We start from the raw sequence: 25,044 nt of genomic DNA, 5'->3' as shown, positions 1-25,044 counted from the left end.
AATAATTTTTTGTTCGTTTTTTTACATATACCTAGTGCAGACAGTTCGGACGGGAAACACATTAACCTTGCAATTTATCGTACGTTCGGCAGAAATTTTCCAAACTTCCCGTTCATTTTTTTTCCACAAAAACGTCACAAACGATTATCGATTTGTGCCCATTAACTTGCTGAAAAACGAACGAAGTGTCTATACGAACGATTTTTCGGCCGATTTTTCGTATAGGGTATGGCCAGCATAAGACCTACTAGAACAGCTGATCTTTATTTGGGGTTAATCAGAGGCACTTTAAATGATGGCAGGTGTGTACTGACTCCTATTTAACATGAGTTTGAATGTGATTGCTTAATTCTGAACACAGCTACATCCCCAGTTATAAGAGGGTGTGCACACTTATGCAACCACATTATTTTATTTTTATCTCCCCCCCCCCTTAAAAGATTTCAGTTGGTTTTTCAACTGAGTTGTACAGTATATAGGTCACATTAAAAGGTGGAAAAAGTTCTGAAATTATTTTCAGTTGCCTCTTTTTTTATATCACAGAAACCTGATGATATTTTAACAGGTGTGTGTAAACTTTTTATATCCACTGTATATTGCAGCTTACCAGTCCTTCAATATGGTGACTGCACTAGTTTTCTTTTTTCAGGCTTTTTTCATTTCAGATTTTCACCTGGAAATCATGTGAATAATAAACTTCCTTCTCCCTTCACATGTACACTTTTTCCTCCATTGTATATCTGGAGGCAACCTTGGTTGTCGTACAGGCCGGACTTCAAACATGTCTGACTTTGTTCATCTCAATAACATTACAGTTGATGGGACTAGTAGTGAAAGAGAACATTGTGTTGTCTTTTTAGCTCACGAGAAGTGACAATGGCACTTAAAAAAAAGAAAAAACTAATACAGCCTTCATATCCAAGGACTGGTAAACTGCAACAAATACACCATTATTTATTTGGGATTAGGTATGGGTTTTTTTGTGTTTATTTTGGTGCACCGGTCCTGGAGGTACTGTAACGTCATGTCGATGCGTGGAGTGGGCAGAGCAAGCTCTTCTTCCATCTCCCTGTTCTAAAAATCCACTTAATATATGGTCCCCAGATAGGGGACGTATCAGATATTAAACTGATAAGAACAGATACTACACTTGATCTTAGCTAAAAGGCCAAGAAGCAATAGGTTTATGTTTTAGGAACTAAAGCCCCGCTTTCAAAAACTGCAAGCAAGCAGGCCATTTCCTAAAAGAAACGTACCTGCCTGCTCACAATCGTCTTTGGAATGTACGCTGAGCTGCACAACCGCAGATTAGTTTATATGTTGACACAGGGCCTGTGTATTGGGATGACTGCACTCCTGTGCATGTGCAGAAGTGACATCATCCCACGCTGGCCAATGAAGATGGCGCATTTAGAGGCACCAATCGCTTGGGCATTTATTCATTTTCATTGGCCAGAATAATAATTTATTCTGGTCATTGAATTGTATTAGCACACAAGCGCTAAACAAGCTAAACATTAACAAGCGTTTAGACGCATCAAAACACGTTTACAAGGGTCAAGCTTTTTACTGCCAAAAGGCTACTGCTCCTGGACGCAGCGGCAGTGGGGGTTTTTTTCTGTCTTTAAAAGCCCCTGCCACTAAACGCTGCTTAACCACTTGGCTACCGGGCCAAAGTAAACTGACGTCCTCACTTTGGGGGGGATATCTGAATGATGGGGGGGGATATCTGAATGATGCCTGTAGCTAGAGGCATCATTCTTTCCAGCCGGCGATTCTGTGCACGATAAGAACGATCATAGCGGCACTTCCGCCGCTTGATCATTCTTATAGGCGACGGGAGGGGACGCTCCCCCCCTCCGCCATCCGGTGCTTCTCCGGGCCCTCCCGTGCCATCGGGGGCCCAGAGAAAGAATCGCCCACCCCTGGATGACGAACATAGAGATTTCCGGTGACCAGATGGTCACCAGTCATCTCTATGACCGTAGGAGGCCGGGGCGCGACATTATGACGTCACGCCCGGACCCCGCATTGTAAAACAAAGCCGCGATCGCAGCTGTCAGCATGAGATCGGAGAATTTTTTTTTCCGATCTTAAGCTTTACAGCCTGGAGAGATGTGGGGTCTTATTGACCCCGCATCTCTCCATAAAGAGGACCTGTCACGATAGATTCCTATTACATGGGATGTTTACATTCCTTGTAATAGGAATAAAAGTGATCAAAAAAAATTTAATGTAGAAAAAGTGTAAAAATAAAAAAAATAAAAGTAAAAAAAAAAAAAAAATAAATAATAATTTTTTTTTTTTTTTTTTAAACGCCCCTGTCCCCGGTAGCTCACGCTCAGAAGCAAACACACATGTAAGCCCCGCCCACATATGTAAACGCCGTTCAAACCACACATGTGAGGTATCGCCACGTGCGTTAGGGCGAAGGCAATAATTCTAGCCCTAGACCTCCTCTGTAACTCTAAACTGGTAACCTGTAAAACATTTTTAAAGCGTAGCCTATGGAGATTTTTAGGTACCAAAGTTTGGCACCATTCCATGAGTGCGCACAATTTTAAAGCATGACATGTTAGGTATCTATTTACTCGCCATAACTTCATCTTTCACATTATGCAAAAACACTGGGCTAATTTTTTTACTGTTTTTTTTTTTTTTTTTAAGCACAAAACTGTTTTTTTTCCCAAAAAAACACCATTGTATTCTCTAGGGTTTTTGCTAAAAAAACATACATAATGTTTGGGGGTTCTATGTAATTTTCTAGCAAAAAAATGAGGGTTTTTACATGTAGGAGAGAAATGTCAGAATTGACCTGGTAGGCAAGTGGTTAAAAGCCTATGGCTGCATGGACACTAAAGCCAACATGCAGGGGAATTTAGAGGCAGGAAAAAAAAAAAAAAAAAAAAACATCTGACGCCCCAAGGAGCAGCTGTAGAAATGTCCAGCGTGGATGAGGTCTAATAAGAAAGAATATTATTGATCAGATTATTAAGCTAGATCAGCTACTGTCTACAAGGAAGGGTCCGTCCCATTCCAACCAACTACCTTGCAGTCATGGTTTAGCAGTTACATGGTGATGAAAATGTTGAAGACTTACCATTTTGACAGTTTCTAGCACCACGGCTGGAGAGGAAATGGTGAAAGCACTCCAGGAGCTGGGCTGTGCAACCGGTGATGAGGTCGTCAGAAGGGGAATACAAAAGTTATATGCACTTTGGATAATTCCTGCTTCCTGAAATGATCCTAGTGGGTACAAAGTCATAAAATGACAAATCAGTTGCCAGTTAAGCAAAATTAGAATACAATCAAATGTAAATTCAGTCCTTGGAAGAAAAAAAATAAAAAAATAAAAGAAAACAAAAAAATTACTCTTGCTTTAAATTATTACTAGGTTTTGTTTTTTTAGTTCTAGTGACCAATGTACAAATTTGATTTTTTATCACCTCCTTCTGGTGACAATGGTCACTGGGACAAACAGAACACAAAGAAATAAATAGCACACTACACTCTATTTAATAATGCATGATGAACAAATGCATATCTATTGGCAATGACCAATGCAAAAATATAAATGAAAATTTGATAAAAATAATAGTGAAGGAAATAGTAATAATAATGGTACTAAACTAGTAATGGTTATAATTGTATGATACCAATGAGGATATTAATGATCACAAAAAAGGATGGCATAAATGAAGGAAGGAAAGGGCTCTGGAAAAGCTTTTTTTACTATTGGTGCAAACAGACACTGTTAATCTATTTAGTGGTGACAGCAATGAAAACCTGACATAGGTTCTAACCTTTTCCTACCCTATCCAAGACAAAAAAAAGTAACTATAGATGCACTTTAAGGATGCTTCCATTTCCTATGGTGGCACACTGAGAAAAGGAGGAGCCAGGAGTGCCGGTGGGGGATCCCAAAAGAGGAGGATCAGGGCTGCTCTGTGCAATTCTATTCCACAGAGCAGGTAAGTATGACATGTTTAGTATTAAAAAAATAGACTTTACAATCATTTCAAGCAGTTTTCTATTCAGTCAGCAGGTATTTCAGCATATTAACCTATGCTGAAATAAGCCTATTGTTATCACAGCAGTGTTTTTTTTCAAAGATATTTCTCTTTAATTAACCAATAGTTCGCCTGGTTTCAGAAAAGCAGATAATGTAATTAATAGGTTATATTTGGAGATCTAAGAAGATCTCTGTTTTACAAAAATTCGTTTTTGCTTAGATGGAGATTTTTTTTTTTAAATCGATGATATGCATCTTATAAATAAAAATATATATAATAAATTAAAATAAAATAATAATAGTAGTGGATACCTACTCTCATGAGGCATTATTGCATAGGAAAACTCATGAAGTCCAATATCAGCAGTGGCATCTGGGGATTTTGGAGCTCTCAGTCTAGTTACCAAAAAGAAATGGACATATTACATATGTTAAATCAAACTGTAAAGCAATTTATTTTAAAGTCAACTAATGTTCTAAAGGAGCAAAGAGTATGTCAAAAAATAAAAAAATACTAGTAGGAGTATGATTAGCTTACAGACATACATCTAACTCTCTATCAATCTGTTTATGTTAATATTACAAGCTTGCAAGGAATACATTGGATTGGTGTAGGGCAGGGGGAGAAATCACCACTCTGTATCCCTACAGAATGGCACTTTTTGTTTGAAATGGAAAACCCAATTTTTCGCAAATTATACCTTTTAGTGTTTGTGGTTTACTTTAATGTATTATACATTTTTTTTTTCAGAACAGATAAAGCTTTAAAAAAGGATAAGTTCACCTTTTGACAAAAAATAGTAAATTCACATTCTAACAATGTACATATATTATACAAATAATATGAAAATAAATCCAACTAAGTGCGTGTAAATATATAAAAATGCAGCAATAATATATATAATATATAATAGGACATCATGAGTGCCCAAATAAATAATTGCAAAGTAACAGATGAAAAAAGTCCCATAAAACACTCCAAATTAGTATGTGCAGGTGATGTCCAAATGTGATATCATTCATCAAGCTGGAATATCCTAAGTGCTGCAAAACATGCTCTGGTGCACTTCAGTGGTCCCCTTAGGTTACTATGCTCACCTCAGAACGTGTGACCCAGCTGCTACCCTGAGTCTAAACACGCTTTGGAGCCACCCCCGGGCTCAGTGTTGGTGCCAGATGCATTTCTCCTGCTAGGTTCCTTGTAGCTCCATAGTTGTAAATAAAAAAAGAAACTATATAGTGTAATATAGCCGGGTAAATTTATTATAAAAAACACTCCCCACAATGGGGTACTCACATAGTATTGGTGCGTGAGTTCACCATTCTATATCAGCCTCCAATAATAAAGTTCAAACGCTGGACATATGGTGTGGTATGATGTGGCAAACTTTTGCTGTGTGTGCTCCGTGTTGCTCTCTCTGTCCTGGCCCCTCCCCTACGCATATTCGACACAGGGATCACGTGTCTTCATCAGGGGGATATCCCCTAAGGGGACCACTAAAGTGCACCAGAGCATGTTTTGCAGCACTTAGGATATTCCAGCTTGATGAATGATATCACATTTGGACATCACCTGCACGTACTAATTTGGAGTGTTTTATGGGACTTTTTTCATCTGTTACTTTGCAATTATTTATTTGGGCACTCATGATGTCCTATATGGAGCACTGAGCACTTTTGTGTACGCACTTTACTGTTTGGCATTATATTATTGATGTTTTTATACTAATCCCACATTTGCACTTTTATATGTAAGAGGACAGTAATATTTATTGCTGCATTTTTATATATTTACACGTACTTAGTTGGATTTATTTTCATATTATTTATATAAATTATGTAGTTTTTTGGTTCACTCGAGCGCAGCGCATATTATCCGATTGTACATTTGCACGGTATATGAAACATTATCCGCATGCAGCTAGAGGGAGTACACGTTGGGCATACGACCAGTGTGGCTCACAAGATTTATTTTTATAATGTACATATATTATTTTTTTGTTTTGGGAGCCTGTAAAGCATTACAACAGCGATCAGCAGATCGCTGATGCCATGTAGAGCTCCTGCAGATTTGTCAGTGTATCTGAGTTTGTGATTGGGGGTGTGCCCAATTTGTTGCAAACGGCGGGCGGAGGACCGTTGCTATGGGTAGCAGGCTGTGCACTTCCTCCAGGCTTCCTGCATGCCATTTCGAAATGCTCCTCCACCTGCTACTGTGTACCCTGAGCAGTACCAGATTCCCCAGCATGTGTTATAGTAACCCCTTGCTGGACACAGGGAGGGATACTCTCCACTGAGTGCTTTGTAAGTGGCTGGTGTACACTCAGCTGTGACTTATGTTGTCCTCCTGTACTAACTGGAGAGGGACCAGAGGAAATGTCAATCTTCAGAGAGGGCAAGACGAGGGTCCTGTGACAAATCGTAAAGAAGGGTGTGGTTGGGGTGTCTGTGTGCAGTGTAAGTTGGTTGCGGTGTCTGGGTACATGTGTGCGTTGTACATGTGTGCGGTGTAAGTTAGTTGCGGTGTCTGGGTACATGTGTGCTGTGTAAGTTGGTTGCGGTGTCTGGGTACATGTGTGTGGTGTATGTGGGTGCAGTGTCTGGGTACATGTGTGCGATGTATGTGGGTGCGGTGTCTGGGTACATGTGTGCGGTGTATGTGGGTGCGGTGTCTGGGTACATGTGTGCGGTGTATGTGGGTGCGGTATCTGGGTACATGTGTGCGATGTATGTGGGTGCAGTGTCTGGGTACATGTGTGCGGTGTATGTGGGTGCGGTGTCTGGGTACATGTGTGCGGTGTATGTGGGTGCGGTGTCTGGGTACATGTGTGCGGTGTATGTGGGTGCGGTGTCTGGGTACATGTGTGCGGTGTATGTGGGTGCGGTGTATGTGGGTGCGGTGTCTGGGTACATGTGTGCGGTGTATGTGGGTGCGGTGTATGTGGGTGCGGTGTCTGGGTACATGTGTGCGGTGTATGTGGGTGCGGTGTATGTGGGTGCGGTGTCTGGGTACATGTGTGCGGTGTATGTGGGTGCGGTATCTGGGTACATGTGTGCGGTGTATGTGGGTGCAGTGTCTGGGTACATGTGTGCGGTGTATGTGGGTGCGGTGTATGTGGGTGCGGTGTCTGGGTACATGTGTGCGGTGTATGTGGGTGCGGTGTCTGGGTACATGTGTGCGGTGTATGTGGGTGCGGTGTCTGGGTACATGTGTGCGGTGTATGTGGGTGCGGTATCTGGGTACATGTGTGCGGTGTATGTGGGTGCGGTGTATGTGGGTGCGGTGTCTGGGTACATGTGTGCGGTGTATGTGGGTGCGGTGTCTGGGTACATGTGTGCGGTGTATGTGGGTGCGGGGTCTGGGTACATGTGTGCGGTGTATGTGGGTGCGGGGTCTGGGTACATGTGTGTGGTGTATGTGGGTACATACGTGCAGTGTCCCCCTCGGTAACTGATATTGGCGTGTAGTTTAAAAAAAAAAAAAAAAAAAAAAAAGAAGTATCGGTACACTTACTCTGTGTTAAAAAAAATGGTATTGGTGCATCCCTAAAAACCTTCAGCTCCTAGGCTTGGTGCTGGAGCCTGGCTGTCAACAAATCAACTGCTAGTGTCACAGGGGATGGCTCACAAAAGTTGACAAGTCTGGGCACGGTATGAAAAATGATTCTGGGACAAATCGCGGCTGTACTTGCCATTTTAAAATAGCGTTCAGATGGTTAAACAGGTTTCTATTACATTGCTTTGTGATTCATGATAATAAAGGTTAAGAAATCCTATAGAAACATTTACACTTACAAAGAGAGACTAAGAACATTTCCTAGTACAGAGCAACCGTATTTGCAGTCATTTAGCACAGCAACTCCAAAACCGTACTCAGACAGATCCATCCAGCGGTGAGCCCAAACCTGCAGGAGAAAAATGTGGCTGAAATGTTTTATAGGATCAAAACATTAAGCTGAAAATTGTATAAAAGAGCTACTAGAAATCTGTTTTTAAGTGTATTTCCACGTTTGCAGCCAAATTAGTATCACACCCACTTTACATTTATTACATGTTCCCATTCACATAACTTGACCCTTCTATGTAATGTTGAGAGGGGGCTTGGAAGTAATATTTACCATAATTAACTCTATCTGTACTGTGCTAGCAGATCTCCTTTATCACGTGTAAACTAGATTTGTACTAACAAAGGGTTAACCACTTCCTACTGGGTGGATGTCATATGACCTCCTGGGGTTTAAGTGGCTATACCAGGATGATGCCTGCAGCTACAGGCATCATCTCAGTATCAAAATGTAATGTTAAAGCGGACTTTCAGTCATTTTTTCAACGTTCCATCTATTAAATCTTCTGCCCTTGTGGTTTTAACTTTGGATAGTAAAACATTTTCTTTCTGCCAGCAAATACCTTATACAGCCCACTTCCTGTTTCTTGTTTGGTCATTCGTCTAGGTTTATGACATCATGCACAGCTCTCTCTCACTCTTATGAGAGTTTGCCAGGAAGGGAGGGAGGATAAGTCATAAGAGGGCCAATGAGAGCTGCAGAGCTGGAGGTGTGCCTCTGTGTGTCTGTGTATATCCAGGAAGTGAACAGGCAGCAGCTTCAGCTGCCCACAGTTAAAACAGCTGCAGCCAGACTCAGTGGAGGGAGATTTCTGCAGCATTTTGGCAAGTACAGAATCACAGAATATATCAAATATGCAAAGTGGTTGGAGGGAAGCTTCAGAATGGCAAAGATGTTTTTATTACAAATTATGTGAGCAGACTGCAGTTCCTCTTTAAGGAGGGTCTGGGAAAGCAATATTTAACATAATTAACCCTATCTGTACTGTGCTAGCAGATCTTCATCAGTTATACATTAGATTTGTACTAACATAGGGTTTAAGATCTCAAGTAAAAAATGACAGAAAGTCGGTGCTACACACTGAAAAGAGCCGCTAGCAAAAAGTGCCAGTATACTCTCCATTAAACCTTACAAAATCATAAAAATTGCAGCACTCTAATATATATGTAAATTATGCGTGAAATAAAAAATAAAGAATGTGCAAAAGTTCAATAATATGAATAATCAAAAACAGTGATCACATTATGTGTACATCCGCTGACTATCAAGTTAATCAGGTCAGCGAATTACAATAAAAAAAATTAGATAATCAAATAAAGTTCATCAAATGAATATCCAAGTGAAAATTCTTCCGTGCTCTAGTATGGCTGTATTGCACACTCACCGGAAAAATAGTCTGCCCACCTAAAGTGTTACAAAACCCAGGAGCCTGCAGTCACTATATCTGGTCTCCCACAGTACACAGAACATGGAAATGTAATTATTTTAGTAAATATAAACAGCTAAATACCTTTTCTCATCATCAGTATATAGCAGTCTTGTGATTTCTGTCAGTTTCTGGTGAAGCTTATAAGAGGAGTTTTTATTCTCCACTGAGCTGTCCTATGAGGCTGCGGGGCTCCTGACCCTCCGTCTGGACAGTGCTGATTGGCCCTGTGCTGATCACATGCACTTTCCCAAGGAAAAAAAAAACCTCTCTAGGAATACACACTAAATTGAGCATGTGCAGCCTGACTATAAAGGCTCGGTCTTATCTGGACTTGTCCAGGGGGACAGTGCAGGGAGGGAAGGATCTTTGCATACAGGATCAAACAGCCTTTTTACACAATGCAGAGGATTAACCCCTTAAGTTCCACAGTGAGTATAACAAGCATGCTTTACTGCATATACAGACTGATTTTACTGTTGTGGGTTTAGTAACACTTTAAGTGCAACATAAACACATACAGGATGTTATTATGCTGATTTCAACCAGTCACACAATCCAAGTGAATTTTTTATTCACATCACTGGTTTGAAGTGGATGTTATCTAGTAGTTTTGCGCTACATGTTCTTTTCCCGAGTTCTAGTTTCTAAGAATTCACTTGGATTGAGTTTGGTTGGAATCAGCAGAATATTATAGGTTATAAATATAATATCATCCTATATGCGTGAGCACTGGGGCGATTTAATTTTTTTTAAATTTTTTATTATTTTTAATTTTTTTACACTTTCCCTTTAACCGCTTGCCGACTGCCGCACGACGATGTACGTCCAAAGTTTGCTGGCGGATATCGTTGTTATGGCAGCAGCTAGCTGCCATAACCCCGGTATCCCCGTTTTCGTGCGGCGGTCGGCTTTCAGATAAAAGTGGTCTCTGCGGCGGATTTGCCGCGAGATCACCTTTATCGGTGGCGGGAGAGGGCCCCTCCTGCCATGATCCGGTGCCCTCCGCCGCTTACCGGAGCCGTCGGTAGCGGTGGAGGCGATCGCGTATATTTCTCCTTGCTGTGCCTGGAGATGAGTGGGCCCACTCGTCTCCATGACACTGCAGGGTGGAAACGTCACTTCCGCCCATACGTCTTAAAAGGCACATTTTTTTCAATGTCATTTTTTTAAATTACTTTTTTTTTTTTTAATTGCATTTTAGTGTAAATATGAGATCTGAGGTCTTTTTGACCCCAGATCTCATATTTAAGAGGACCTGTCATGGTTTTTTCTATTTTTCTAAGGGATGTTTACATTCCTTGTAATAGAAATAAAAGTGACACATTTTTTTTTTTTTAAACAGTGTAAAAATAAATAAGTAATAAGTAAAAAAACTTTTTTAAAAACCCCCCTTCCCGACGAGCTCGCGCACAGAAGCGAACGCATACGTGAGTAGCGCCCGCATATGAAAACGGTGGTCAAACCACACAAGTGAGGTATCGCCACAATAGTTAGAGCGAGAGCAATAATTCTAGCCCTAGACCTCCTCTGTAACGCAAAACATGCAACCTGTAGAATTTTTTTAAACGTCGCCTATGGAGATTTTTGAGGGTAAAAGTTTGACGGCATTTCATGAGCGGGCGCAATTTTGAAGCGTGACATGTTGGGTATCAATTTACTCAGCGTAACATTATCTTTCACAATATAAAAAAAAAATTGGGCTAACGTTACTATTGTGTTATTTTTTTATTCAAAAAAGTGAATTTTCTCAAAAAAAAGCACGCTTGTAAGACCGCTGCGCAAATACGGTGTGAAAAAAAGTATTGCAATGAACGCCATTTTATTCTTTAGGGTGTTAGAAAAAAAACAATATATAATGTTTGGGGGTTCCAAGTAATTTTCTAGCAAAAAAAACTGTTTTAAACTTATAAACACCTAAATTCCAAAACGAGGCTGGTCCTTAAGTGGTTAAAAAAATGTTTTAGCACTTTTACTCCTACCATAAGAAATGTAAACATCCCTTGTGATAGAAATAAGTAGTGACAGATCCTCTTAATGAAGAGATCTCTTCTCTGCAATGTAAAGCATTAGATTAAAAAGAAAAAAAAGAAAAAAAAATGGTCTTGTTTACATTGGGCCAGAACCGGAAGTGACATCGTGACATCGCTCCGGTCCGGCCCATCATTTTCCTTGCCTGGAGCCACAGCCAATCTCTATCTCCTCTGCCTGCCCACCTACCTAAAGCAGGCCACAGAGAAGGTACTCACAAGCCACATGCAACTTGAGGGCCACACGTTTAAAATAATTGATCTATAACAAGGTTAAAAGATTTTTTCCCTGACCTTAGATTCCGGAAAGGACACACAGATAATCATTTCATTTTACTCGTTAAGAGAGAGAAGAGTTATACCTCATATCGGGCCCAGTCCCAAGAAGTATTTCGATGAGTGGGTCTCTGCAAGTGCCCAAACTGGATCTCGTAAGTAGCATTTGCATTGTGAACGGTTGTCGGGAATTCAACTTTTAAGAACTTATGAGCCTCGTTCCATGCCACCTATTGGACAACATGAAGCAAATATTCCTAATAAGCAGAAGAACTAAATCACACACTATAGAATAATATAATTTGCAAATATTTCATGGCATAGAGCAATGTTTCTAAAACCGAAAATTTCAGTTTTTAAAAAAAATATATATATTTGTATTATACTTGACTTTTTAATTCATATAATTTATTAATTTAAATGAATATGAAATTATTGCCGGCCATTAATCGGCATATTTAGAGCAAGAAAGGCTCAAGAAAAATGCATCCCTTTAAATTCTCCAGTCTTCACACTGGTCTGTTGCGCTTCCGTTGTGGTGTTAAAAATCTTGCTTGCTGCATCTTTGCACAGTTAAGAAAAAAAAAAAAAAAGGAATTGACCAAAAACGCACCTCCCCGTTGAAATGCATTGAAAAGTCAGCAAGAACACATCAATAACACACCCGTGTTATGTTTTTTATGCGTTTTTTGAGTCACGAAACCTATGAAAAAACACACCATAAGCACAGTAAAATCATGGCAAACTCACGGTAAAATCGCACGTGTTTTCGGCGCCATTACCTTTTTCTTTAGCGGCAAAATGTCAAAAACACCATTTTCACCTGCCGAAATTTCAACGCATCTCTAGTTTCCTAACATCTTGCAAACTCATTTCTCTAAAGTACTGCCCTAAATTGCTCACAGGAATTATCCATACATCGACTCAATATATTAATTAAACAATTATTAATATTAATGGCTACACCTGTAAGTTTAATACAAGATTCATTACTTGCCTAAAGGATAAGTTCACCTTTTGGAACATGTTACACATGTTCCAACTGTATATAGGGTTGAACATGTACCATGTATTAGCAGCTGCAGCCTCACCCCCTATGACAGTGAGTGGGGGATCTTCTCCCTGCAGCTGCTGTCACTATTTGAAAAGAACGCTTGGTCATTCATTCACAGTTTCCTGTGAATGCATGAACAACAATTACTGTCGGCCATTGCGGCTGATATCATTTAGTTCTGAATGGACTGCGAGGTTGACGATGAGCGGCCTCACAGTTCATTCACAAGCCCTGCAGCTTGTTAGCCCGTATAGAGGTATGGGCACAAAGCTGCATGGCTTGTCTGCAGGAGTCTGGCATTGCACCCCTGATCAATGCAATTCTTTTCAGGCTCCTTAGAGAAAAAAAAAAAAAAAAAAAAAGAATTGCACATTTTTTCAAGCAACAATATGTGCGTTTATTATTATTTTTTCCCAAAAGGTGAACTCTTCCTTTAAAGTGGTCAAACCATCCCAAACATCATTTAAGCCTTCCTAATTACATCTATTATCTATCTGGGCCCTTAGTTTTCCACATAAGCTTATTCTTAAAAGAAATTACCTGTTAATCCTGCAGTTCTTTATGCATTTCTCCTTCTTAGTGGCAGGCTTATAGAGCCTCTACAACGTTGCCACTGCAGTGCGCATGCTTCTCTTTAGGTGGGTAAGTCGTGTATTACTATAATTTTACTAGGTCATGCAATTGCCCAGCACAGCCTGAGTTGGAGCCAAGCCAAAATGTTTCACATGACCTGGGGTGTCGCTTTAGCCAATTCACGCCCTTCTTTCCAGGCCATTCAGAGCCGAGTGTCCTCTCAGTTAAGTATGTGCTTCACCCCAATGGTACAAAAATACTATTGTGAAAGCCTTTTGTATATCTCTTTGGCTGGTGGGGTGCCCTATCTATACAAGGAAGGGGGGTATCTATATTTAAATTTTAAAATTGTGTAATTTATCTGAAAAAGCAATGAACTTGCTGGGAGTACATGGTATTGATTGAGATTTGCTAGTAAAGAATGTAAAATAGGACTTCACTTTGAGAGAGGACAACCCATAGGAACTGAGCCAACTGAATAGTAAAAACTATTTAAAAGAAAAAGCCTTTTAAATATGACCTAAAGCTATAGGCAAAACATCTATTGATCTGGTGAAGAGCTATAAAAGGTTTTTAAACACTTATTAAAAGACATCTCTACAGAATTTCTACACCCATCCCTGGCTGAATCACAACAATGCAGTTACTGTAATTCTCAGAATGCTAGTCCAATTCTTTGACCAACATTTGCATTTTTAATATGGTATATAAAGATATAAAAGTACAAAGTGTAATGATAAAATGTTTAACTGTCATAGCGTGATTCAATTGCTTCAAAGCAAGATGTATTACTTGTATTGTATGTGTTATTTGTGTTGTGCTATCAATATAATAGCATCACAAAGATTAAAAATTACTTTGGAATGTTTTAGAATTAGAGATGCACTGAAATTTCGTCCATCTAAAATGGTGTTATCGGCATTCTGCCGATATGAGAAAAAGGTGCAGATAATGGCACCATGATTTTGCAGCGATTTTACCATGATTATGGTGTGTTTTTCACAGGTCATGTGACTCAAAAAACGCATAAAAAAAGTAACAGGTGCGTTGATGCGTTATTGCTGTGTTTTCAATGCACTTCAACTGGGAGGTGTGTTTTTGGTAGTTTTTTAACTGACCAAAAATGCAGCAAGCAAGAATATTATTATTTTTTTTTTTATTCTTTATGTGGCAGTCAAGGAAATGAACACAGAGCATTGAACCAATCATTACAAAAAACAAGCATTATCAAGAATTACAATAGCACATCCCATCTAAGCTAATGCACAAATAGCTGCTAGGTCAGCTATCAAATGAACCATTGGCAACCGTCTACCACAGTACACGGTGTGGGATGGTACTCAGCATCGCCCTGCAACAGAAAAGCAGAGAAATTTGCGGCTGAAAGGACAGAACCCAAGTCTGTCCTTATAGAAAAGCAGAGAAACTTGCGGCTGAAAGGACAGAACCCAAGTCTGCAAAGTGCAGAAGAGGTAAAAGTAGTATAAAACAAATTAAGAGGAAAAAAAAGGAAGAGAAAAAAAAAAAAAGGGGGGGGGTGGTAGAAGGATGGGGAGGGGAAACCACCCCACAGAACCAACACCACTCCTGATGTTCCATTCGGCTGAGAGGCCAATGGTGTCTGATCCCTATAATAAAAATAGGGAGTCCAGATCTTCCAATACTTGTCTTCCTGTTTATGGTGAGGTTTTCCATAATCGTAATATCTGTAATTCTGGTACGCCAATGGGCAACAGTAGAAGGACAGGTACTCTTTCACAAAGTTGGTATACAGGGTTTCACTGCAGTAAGTATGTCTGTGTAGGGAGTTCTTAAATTTTTTGTTAGACAAAGGTTTGTCATTTAATAGAAAGACAGCTGGAATTTTATTGAGTGAGACCCCTGTCAGCATCTTAATCGTGGACTTTCTGGCATTCCCAGAAGATATGCAAAAGGGTTCACACAGATCCTCCACAGCGCCAGTACGTATCTGAAACCTGAGGATATAGCCTATGCAGGGCGGCGTGCAGATCATTTTTTTTTTTTTTTTCCGGTTTTTCTCCTAACGCTCTTCCTCGAGAAGAGGGGAAGGTGGGTAGTGTCTGCTACTGACTGGAGAAAAGGAAGCCTGCTGCTCCGGACACGTCGTGATCTTTTGAGCAAAGCATGAGAAGGTATGTGCTCTATACAGCCCCAGTGGTGACACATAGGCATGACAACAGTTACTAATTTAAAGGAGACATTCATAAGAAAATTCAAAAATTTCTTAGAAAACTCCACTTACCTTTCCCGCCGCAGGGTTTTCTGCGATAAAACCAACAGACCCAATCTTCACCCTTCATGGTGGGTTCCCTAAATAAACCTTCAGGAGCTGGGGACTCTTGGGAAACCCACAATCCTGGGCCTGTAATAGCATCTCCGCCAGTAAAACTTTATGGCCTTAATACCAAAAGAACTGGATCCCGGGGTCCAGTTCTCTAAAAAGACAAGCGTTTACAAGCAAAACCTCGTTTCTTCAGACACGAGGCCCAGGTAGTATTCAATTCGGCCTAAAAGGCACCTTGAATGGATCCGGCTGCATAGCTAGCCTCAGCAAGGATTGCTCCAGTGGAGCTCAGCACAGCACATCTTCACTTGTGACCAACACCTTAGACACTTGCGAAAAAACTGAGGTACTCCCAGTAGTGGGAGGGGTTATATAGGGAGTGGACTTCTTGTCTTAGGGTGTGCCAGTGTCCATCACCTGAAGGTGGCCTATAACCCACATAGTAACTACTATGGCTCTGTGATGTACGATAAGAAATATAATTTTTTCTGAGGTTGAGAGAAGGTAACTCGAAGGTCATCCTTCCACGGTCGTAAAAAAGGTCAAGTCGGCCATGTCCCCTTGGTTTGTCAGCAAAGCATAGAAATGGGAGAGGGAGTTGAGACCCCTCTGCACAGATCTGTTCTAGTGGAGTGAGTTGACAAAGGCTTTGATAGTCCCTGGGCAATTAGCGTAGGCAAGTACCCAGTTGAGCCCTACGGAAAAAGTCTAGGTCAGCATGGAAGCGGGCCTCTAATTCTCGGCTGGACATAAGTTTATTAGCTACTGAGAAATGAAGGTGTCGAAAAACATTCTGTTAACGCAATGCACCGAATTTCCAGTCTGTTAGGCCTGGCAAGAATGCATAGGACCCAAACACTGGTGCGAGATGACTTGGGGAAGAGCAAGCAAGATTTTTAACACCACAAGGGAAGTGCAATGGACCACACATAGAATTTAAAGCGATTTCTTTTTCTTGAGCTTTTCTTGCGCTAAAGGTGCTGATAATGGTCAACAATCAATTCATTGAAATCCATGATATTAATGAAAAGTCGAAACTGTCATTTTTAGTTTTCGGCCAAGCGCATCTTGCACTTTCGTTGTTTTGGTTTCTGCACTAAAATTTCCATTCGGCGGAGCTCTATTTAGAATACATATATTCTGAGTTATATCTATATCTGAGCCACCCCCATCAAATCATTCCCCGCATCTATTACCTTTTGTACCACCACCCCCTCCCTTTAGAATGTAAGCTCTACGAGCAGGGCCCTCCTGTATTGAGCTGTACTGTAATTGTGCTGTCTCCCATCTACATTGTAAATCGCTGCGTAAACTGTTGGCGCTATATAAATCGTGTATAATAATAATAAATATCTATCTGCCCTGGTTGTTGTGTACTCTTATTTTACCCTGGTTCACATTGAAATCGCACCCACTTCAATTGAAGTGGCGCGATTTCAAAGTAGCAAGATCAGCGCGATTTCAGGTGCTACTTGATAGACATCTGTGTGGCTTCATGCACAAATGTCTATTGAAGTCGCACCTGAAAATCAGCAAAAGTAGTGCAGGGACTACTTTTGCAAATCTGTGCGGTGCCACAAAATCGGTGTCGCACCGATTGGCACAGTGTCATTGCCTCCAATAGGCTGCAACTTGTCATGCGATTTGATCTTTCAAATCGCTCCAATGTGAACCCAGGCTTTAATTATTTCTAAAGAAGGAAGACCAAGATTGGTTATTGACAGTAACAATGGTTCACCAGGATATTCGACATAAAAGTAAACATTATTATTACACAGTATTTAGGTGTTTATCTTGTGTAGTTATATACCTTAGTGTTAAATCGAATGTATGGGGTTGCAGCTTCCAGGATTATCTCTTGTACTATAGTGCTAGTGTCACTGATTTGCAGAGTGAATGTCACAACTCCTCTTAGTCCTCCACTGCTGCTGATCTGGAGTTTATTTAGGAGGTTTGACACTGGTTTCCTGCCATCAAAAAAATGAAATGGAAAATAACAGAGTAGAAGAGATACTGAAGTCTGACACTGAAATCCATTACTTCCATTTACCTGGTCTCCAGGTGATAATCCATCACATCCCAAGCATCCCAGTATAGAGGAATGTCATCAAACATCACAAACTGATTCCCATAAGAGTTTTGGGGTATGGATTCTCTGAAACAATAAGCATTGAGTATGTAAAGAATCATTACTTGTGGGGAGAGTATAAAACCTTGCTTACCCTACACCTAAGCAAACCTTCAGTTTATCTTTGCGTCCATACTAAATATACAATTACTAGCCAGCTTCTATTGTTTCTGCTTTGGCCCAACCCTAACCTGCATCATGAGCACTATTAACGCCATAATAATTATAATTTTTTTCCAATATTTTTTTATTAAAGTGATTGTAAAGGATTTTTTTTTTTAATAACAAACATCTCTATACTTACCTGCTCTTTGCAATGCAATTGCACAGAGCGGCACCCAACCTCCTCTTCTTGGGTCCCATGTTGGCGCTCCTGGCTTCTCCTCTCTGTCCAGCACTTGTGCATGCTCACTCCCGAGCCCTGCTGCTGTGTCCACTGACACAAACAGCGGGACTCAGCCCCACCTCCCACTCCCTGGTCACTGATTGACAGCACCGGGAGCGCGGTGCCCCATCAAAGCCAGCGAGACACAGAAGTGAGGGGAGAGAAGAGTTGCAGACATGCACAGCACTAGATCGAATGAGGGCTCAGGTAAGTAAATGGAGGGGGTGAAGGGGAAAAAACGATGCCTAAACATTTTTTACCTTAATACAAGCAATGCATTAAGGTAAAAAATGTTTAGGCTTTAGAGCCACTTTAACTTTTATAACTGTACAATACAAGTACAAACTTTTGCAGAGAGAAGTCAATAACATATTTAAATCAACTTGAACTAGCAGGCTTGTAACAAAAAAAAAAAAAAAAAAAAAAAAAAAAAAAAAGGGTATAGATCACATAGGATCCCAAAGGCAAGTACCATAATGAATGGAGAAAGTCACTGTCCTGGCCCTTAACAAGCCCGTGGTGCGTGGTAAAATGAGGTTTAAGGGCGGCAGTCTCCTCCCTTAATATACAAGACTCTACGTAAGAGCAGTCAAATAAAACAATGCAAAAAACATATAAAGAGAACGAATCCCATGTGCACATTCGATCCCTGACTTTTAGTGTGGCCTCCCCGTACATTATTATTTTTATTTTACAGACATTTATATAGGGCTGACAATTTACGCATCACTTTACATACTGCACAGTCAGCCCTTGGCCTCAAGCAGCTTTCATCTAAGGGTCCTATCTCACATGCATACATTCATAACCTACCGGTGTGTCTTTGGAAAGTGGGAGGTAACTAGAGTACTTGGAGGAAACCCACACAAGCACAGGGAGAACATTATCAAACTCTTAGCAGGCAGATGCCCCATTCATCACAGTAAGGGGCCAAGAAAGGCATGAATGAGGTGGGAACAGAGAAGAAACTTCAGAAACTGTGAATTATAGAGCAGCCTGCATTCTGTGGTGGCCAGATGGGGGGGTGGCCTACAGGGGACCAGATGCACTGTGCAAGCACCTGCAGGGGTCTGCTATTCAGGTAAGTAAGGCTTTAGAATTTATTTATTTTTTAACTTCAAGTTTGCTTTAAGTACAAGCTGCCATATATAGAGGAGATATACATTTTGTTTGGTGTTTTTTTTTTTATGTTTTAGGGAAATTTTGAAATCTTTATGTCTGCACTATAATAGAGATAGACATTTTAACCCCTTGCCGACCAGCCGCCGTCATTATACAGCGGCAGGTCGGCGCGGGCCGTCGTAGCTATACGTTGGCTCGCGTGATCGGGATAGCAGGCGCACATGCGGGGTGCCGCAGTGTTCGTGGCCGACGGTCGCGATGACTGCCGGCCACGAGCGATTGCGGGCACGAGAGGCAGAACAGGGACATGGTCGTGTGTGTGTAAACACACAAATCCCTGTTCTGTGAGGAGTGACAGATCGGGAGTTCCTCATAGCTAGGAATCACAATCTGTCATTTCCTCTAGGTCAGTCCCCTCCTCCTACAGTCAGAAACACACACAGAGAAAACGGTTAACCCTTTGCTCGCCCCCTAGTGTTAACCCCTTCCCTGCCAGTGACATTTATACAGTAATCAGTGCATTTTTATAGCACTGATCGCTGTATAAATGCCAATGCTATAAATCTATCCCCTATTTTGTAGACGTTATAACGTATCAGCCTAAACTGAGAAAAAATTTGCTTTTAAAAAAAAAAAAAAAAAAAAAAAAAAAATTGGGGATATTTATTATAGCAAAAAGTACAAAATATTGTGTCTTTTTCAAAATTGTCGCTTTTTTTGTTTATAGTGCAAAAAATAAAAACCGCAGAGGCGATCAAATACCACCAAAAGAAAGATCCATTTGTGGGAAAACAAGGACGACAATTTTGTTTGGGTGCAGCGTTGCACGACCAATTGTCAGTTAAAGCGACGTAGTGCCCCGATTTTGCAAAAAATGGCCCGGTCATTCAGCAGCCGAATCTTCCGGGGCTGAAGTGGTTAAACACCAGACAGTCAGTCTATCAAATGGCTGATAGAATAAGCCAGCAGTTTGCAGGTGTGATGTCTCAGTTTCTGTATACATTTGTGTTCAAAATAATAGCAGTCCAACATCACTAACCAGATCAATCATTGTTTTTGGCATAAATTATATTTCTACATGGCAAATCATTTACTAGTAGGTGTAGTAGAGTAATAGAAAACCAACAGACCCAACAGTCATGACATGCATACTGCTGATTCTGTGTAATTGAATCATTAATTGAAAGTGGCGTGTTCAAAATAATAGCAGTGTGGAGTTCAATTAATGAGATCATTCATCTGTGAAAAAACGGATGTCAAACAGGTGACCCTTTTTTAAGGACGAAGGCCGCAAATGTTGTACATACTGGGTATAGTGCATGTCTCTCTGAGTAAAATGGGTCGTTTCAGACATTGTTAACCACTTAAGGACCAGCCTCGTTTTGGATTTTAGGTGTTTACATCTTTAAAACAGGTTTTTTTGCTAGAAAATTACTTAGAACCCCCAAACATTATATATTGTTTTTTTTTCTAACACCCTAGAGAATAAAATGGCGGTCATTGCAATACTTTTTTTTTGCACCGTATTTGCGCAGCGGTCTTTTAAGCGCACGTTTTTTTGGAGAAAATTCACTTTTTTGAGTAAAAAAATTAGACAACAGTAAAGTTAGCCCAATTTTTTTTTTATATTGTGAAATATAATGTTAGGCCAAGTAAATTGATACCCAACATGTCACGCTTCAAAATTGCGCCCGCTCGTGGAATGGCGTCAAACTTTTACCCTTAAAAATCTCCATAGGCGACGTTTAAAAAATTATACAGGTTGTATGTTTTGCGTTACAGAGGAGGTCTAGGGCTAGAATTATTGCTCTTGCTCTACCGATTTCGGCGACACCTCACATGTGTGGTTTGACCACCGTTTTCATATGCGGGCGCTACTCACGTATGCGTTCACTTCTGTGCGTGAGCTCGGGACAGGACGCTTTAAAAAACTTTTTTTTTTCTTTTCTTTTATTTCTTTTTTCACGGTTTTAAAAAAAAAAAAAAAAAAAAATTTGGATCACTTTTATTCCTATTACAAGGAATGTAAACATCCCTTGTAATAGTAAAAAGCATGACAGGTCCTCTATGAGATCTGGGGTCAAAAAGACGTTATGACGTCGCTTCCGTCCTCGTATGGTATGGAGATGGGTGGGGGCCATCTTAGCCTCACTTGTCTCCATACCTAGGAAGTGAGAGGACTCGATCGCCTCCGTCGCTACGACAACTCCGGTAAGCGGCGGAGGGCGCGGGAGAGCGGCGGGAGGGGGGTGGCACCTCTCCCGCTGCCGATAACGGTGATCTCGCAGCGAACCCGCCGCAGAGACCACCATTATCGTGTACAGAACCGCCGGCCCTAAAGATGGATATCTCGGTTGTGGCAGCAGCTGCTGCCGTTACCGAGATATCGATCTTCAAAGTAATGACGTATATATACAGTGGCCGGTCGGTAAGTGGTTAAGACGAACACTGTACTTTGATTAAAAACTTGATTGGAGAGGGGAAAACATATAAAGATGTGCAGAAACTGCGCAGCTAAAATGATCTCAAATGCTTTAAAATGGCAACCACAACCCAGAAAGATGTGGAATAAAACAGAAAACTACCATTCAAATTTAGAGAAAAATAGCCATAATGGCAAAGACTCAGCCAATGATTAGCTCCTGGGTGATCAAAGGTGGTGTAAAGTTACCTGTGAGTATTGTAAGAATTAGAAGATGCCTATGGAAGTCCCACTGTTGAAAAGACTACATGCTAAATTGGCTACAATTTGTCAAAGAACACATTGACTGGCCTAAAGAGAAATGGAACAACAATTTGTGGACGGATGAAAGATTGTTCTTTTTGGGTCTAGGGGCCGCAGAGAGTTTGTCAGATGACCCCCAAACACTGAATTCAAGCCATAGTACACCGAACACAGTGAAGTATGGTGGTGCAAGCAACATGATATGGGGATGCTTCTCATACTATGGTGTTGGGCCTATTTAGCATGGATCAGTTTGGATTCTATTATCTCCACCTTTGTCTGGGCTGGGAAAACCCCAAGACTGGCAAAGTGGACGCTCCAGCTCCCCCTGTCCCAGGTAGGACTGGCAATGCCTCACTTCCAGCTCTACTATTGGACGGCAGTCCTGGTAACAGTCCGGTGGTGGTTTGACCAGCCCAGACAGAATCCTGCGGTGACCCTTGAGGCAGGCATCCTGGGATCCTATGCGGCATTAACTAATCTACCCTACAGAGGGCCCAAAGCCCACCCCCAAACGATGACTCCAATGCGCACGACTACACAAGTGTGGCAGAGGGCGAGGGCAATCTACAAGTCAGATTCCGTCATTTCACCCCACACCCCTCTATGGGGTAATCCTATGCTGCCACATCTGTACGGGATCCCAGACCCCCAGCTGTGGGCGGCTGGAGGGATAATCACCATCAGGAACATATTCGAGGGTGGATCCTTCTCCTCCTTTGAGACTCTAAAGGCTAAATATGACATCCCGGCCACTATGAAGTTTAGATATTACCAACTCAGACACGCGGCACTAGCCCAATTCCTGTGTCCCCTGACCCTCCAGACTGACGTGGTTGGAAGGCTGCTTATTGCTAAACTCATGGACAAACCCCTGTCCTCCCTCTATTTTTATCTCTCCATTGCACATATGACATCCCTGACGAAAGTCTTTAACAAATGGAAGGCTGACAATCCGGACTTGACTGACAAGAGCTGGGAAGACATAGTTTCTGACTACACCACTAAAATGATCTCAGCAAAAAATCGTTTCATCCAAATCAAGTTCCTGCATAGGGCTTACTACACCCCTGTGAGACTACCAGCATATACCCTGGAACGAGTGCTCTCTGCTCCAGATGCGGTTCATCCCCTGGCACGTTCTTCCATGTGGTGTGGTCGTGCCCTGTGTTGCGTCCGTACTGGGAAAGCATACTGGAAGTCTTGGGCACCTTTGGTGACTAGTCCCTCAGTATGGACCCGACCTTGGCACTGCTTGAGAATATGGAAAACATTGAAGCCTCAGGGCATGAAAAACTATTTCTGTTCTATTCCCTATATTATGCAAGAAGAGAGATTCTCCTCAAATGGAAGCAGTCCACTCCCCCCACGCAGGATATGTGGAGGGCCACGATAATCTCTGTCCTACCACTGTACAAGCTCACATACGAGAGAGAAATTGCCCTAAAAAATTCGATAAGGTCTGGTCCCAATGGGTTGACGCACATGGATAGAGCCTTAGAGCTCATAGGGAAACCATAGACAATTATGCTGTACCGTTAGAGTTATCTCCTGGTTACGGGGATAAGAATGCTATTCTATTATGTGCCTAAGTAGACCCCCCCCCTCCTCCCCTCTGTCCCCCCCCCTTCCCTCCCCTCTGTCCCCCCCCCCCTTCCCTCCCCTCTGTCCCCCCCCCTTCCCTCCCCTCTGTCCTCCCCCTTCCCTCCCCTCTGTCCCCCCCCTTCCCTCCCCTCTGCCCCCCCCCCCTTCCCTCCCCTCTGCCCCCCCCCCCCTTCCCTCCCCTCTGTCCCCCCCCCCCTTCCCTCCCCTCTGTCCCCCCCCCCTTCCCTCTGTCCCCCCCCCCCCCTTCCCTCCCCTCCCCTTCTCTCCTCCCCCGCTTTTATTTTGATCTGAAGATATCATCAGGAACAATATTGTTATACTTACCATAATTACCAAGGATTACCATAGTCTGGAAAAGACTACCAGATGTACCTCAACTGCTACCTTAGACCTTTATGACCTTATGTATATAATTGATGTCCATGAACTGTGTCATTGTCAACTTTTATACTTTTAAATAAAAAACTATATACTGTAAAAACAAAAACAAGAAGCGTCATATCAAAACTAAATATAAAAGAGAAGAGAGGCGCCATTAAGTGTAACGACATGGTTACATTTAATGAAGGTACAACATTTAGCAACTCACATGGTTGATGGTTAAAAAGAGGCATATCTAAGTATGCAAGCATCTGGGGTAAAGCTGTCCATATAGACCGTTCTCCACCCCACCATCGATGTCATCCCTTCCACGCTGCGCTCCACGAGCTGTTCAAGCCTCGCTTTCAGATCGCCCTACTGCAGGGTAGTCTTCCCGGTCATGATTGCAGACTGACATCGGTGAGAGCCGGTGGTGCGGAGGACGATCTATGTGGACATGCTCTTTTATACTCTGTAGCTCCTGCTGGATTTTGCTTCTAATCCCCTTGTGGAGGCTTCTATTTGTGGATGGACATTTTATGATTACACAACATATAATCACATTACTATGATCTTTTTATATGGACTATAAACTGAAGGACTTATAAATGGTTGTGGAACAAATCATCTGAGTTTCCATTATTTCTTATGGGGAAATTCGCTTTGATATACGAGTGCTTGGATTACAAGCATCTTTCTGGAACGAATTATGCTTGTAATCCAAGGTTTTACTGTAGTCTTTTCTTCAATTTCTCCAAAGTAATAACAGAATTGAAACATTTTTCTTCACGTTTTGATTTTGAGCTTAACTCACTTTTTTTTTTAAACACACTGCTATTATTTTGAACACAACTGTATATGAAGAGTAAGCTTTTCATATGTTTCTACGAGGAAAGGATATTATTTTTTACAGGTACTTATATAGCGCCGTAAATTTACGCAGCGCTTTACATATATATTGCATATTCGCACCCGTCCCTGCCCTCAAGGAGCTTACAATCTAAGGTCCCTAACTCACACTCATACTAGGGCCAATTTAGACAGGAGCCCATAAACCTACCAGCAGGTCTTTGGATTTTGAAAGGAAACCTAAGCAGGCACAGGGAGAACGTGCAAACTCCAGGCAGGTAGTGCCGTGGCTGGGATTCTAACAGATGAACCTAGTGCTGCTAGACGGAAGTGCTAACCACCGCTGTAG

The 25,044-nt window shown here is 41.6% G+C and overlaps 1 protein-coding gene and 1 non-coding gene across 2 annotated transcripts in view; both read right to left on the bottom strand.

The window, feature by feature from the left end:
• Positions 1–25,044, bottom strand: part of MAN2C1 (mannosidase alpha class 2C member 1) — a 112,101-nt gene that overhangs the window by 8,534 nt on the left and 78,523 nt on the right. Inside the window, exons 19-24 of the mRNA XM_073618926.1 lie at positions 17,572–17,676; positions 17,332–17,488; positions 11,676–11,819; positions 7,808–7,917; positions 4,329–4,408; positions 3,101–3,246 (exon numbers count right to left, since the gene is read on the bottom strand). Coding sequence (XP_073475027.1) covers positions 3,101–3,246; positions 4,329–4,408; positions 7,808–7,917; positions 11,676–11,819; positions 17,332–17,488; positions 17,572–17,676 — 742 coding nt within the window. The remainder of the gene's footprint in view (positions 1–3,100; positions 3,247–4,328; positions 4,409–7,807; positions 7,918–11,675; positions 11,820–17,331; positions 17,489–17,571; positions 17,677–25,044) is intronic.
• LOC141135797 (U2 spliceosomal RNA) lies at positions 990–1,180 on the bottom strand. The gene has a single exon (XR_012243647.1). It is a non-coding gene; the product is annotated as a U2 spliceosomal RNA (small nuclear RNA).

This window comes from Aquarana catesbeiana, linkage group LG03, assembly GCF_042186555.1.
Source record: "Aquarana catesbeiana isolate 2022-GZ linkage group LG03, ASM4218655v1, whole genome shotgun sequence".
NCBI lineage: Eukaryota > Metazoa > Chordata > Amphibia > Anura > Ranidae > Aquarana > Aquarana catesbeiana.
This window is presented reverse-complemented; position numbering and strand designations above follow the sequence as displayed.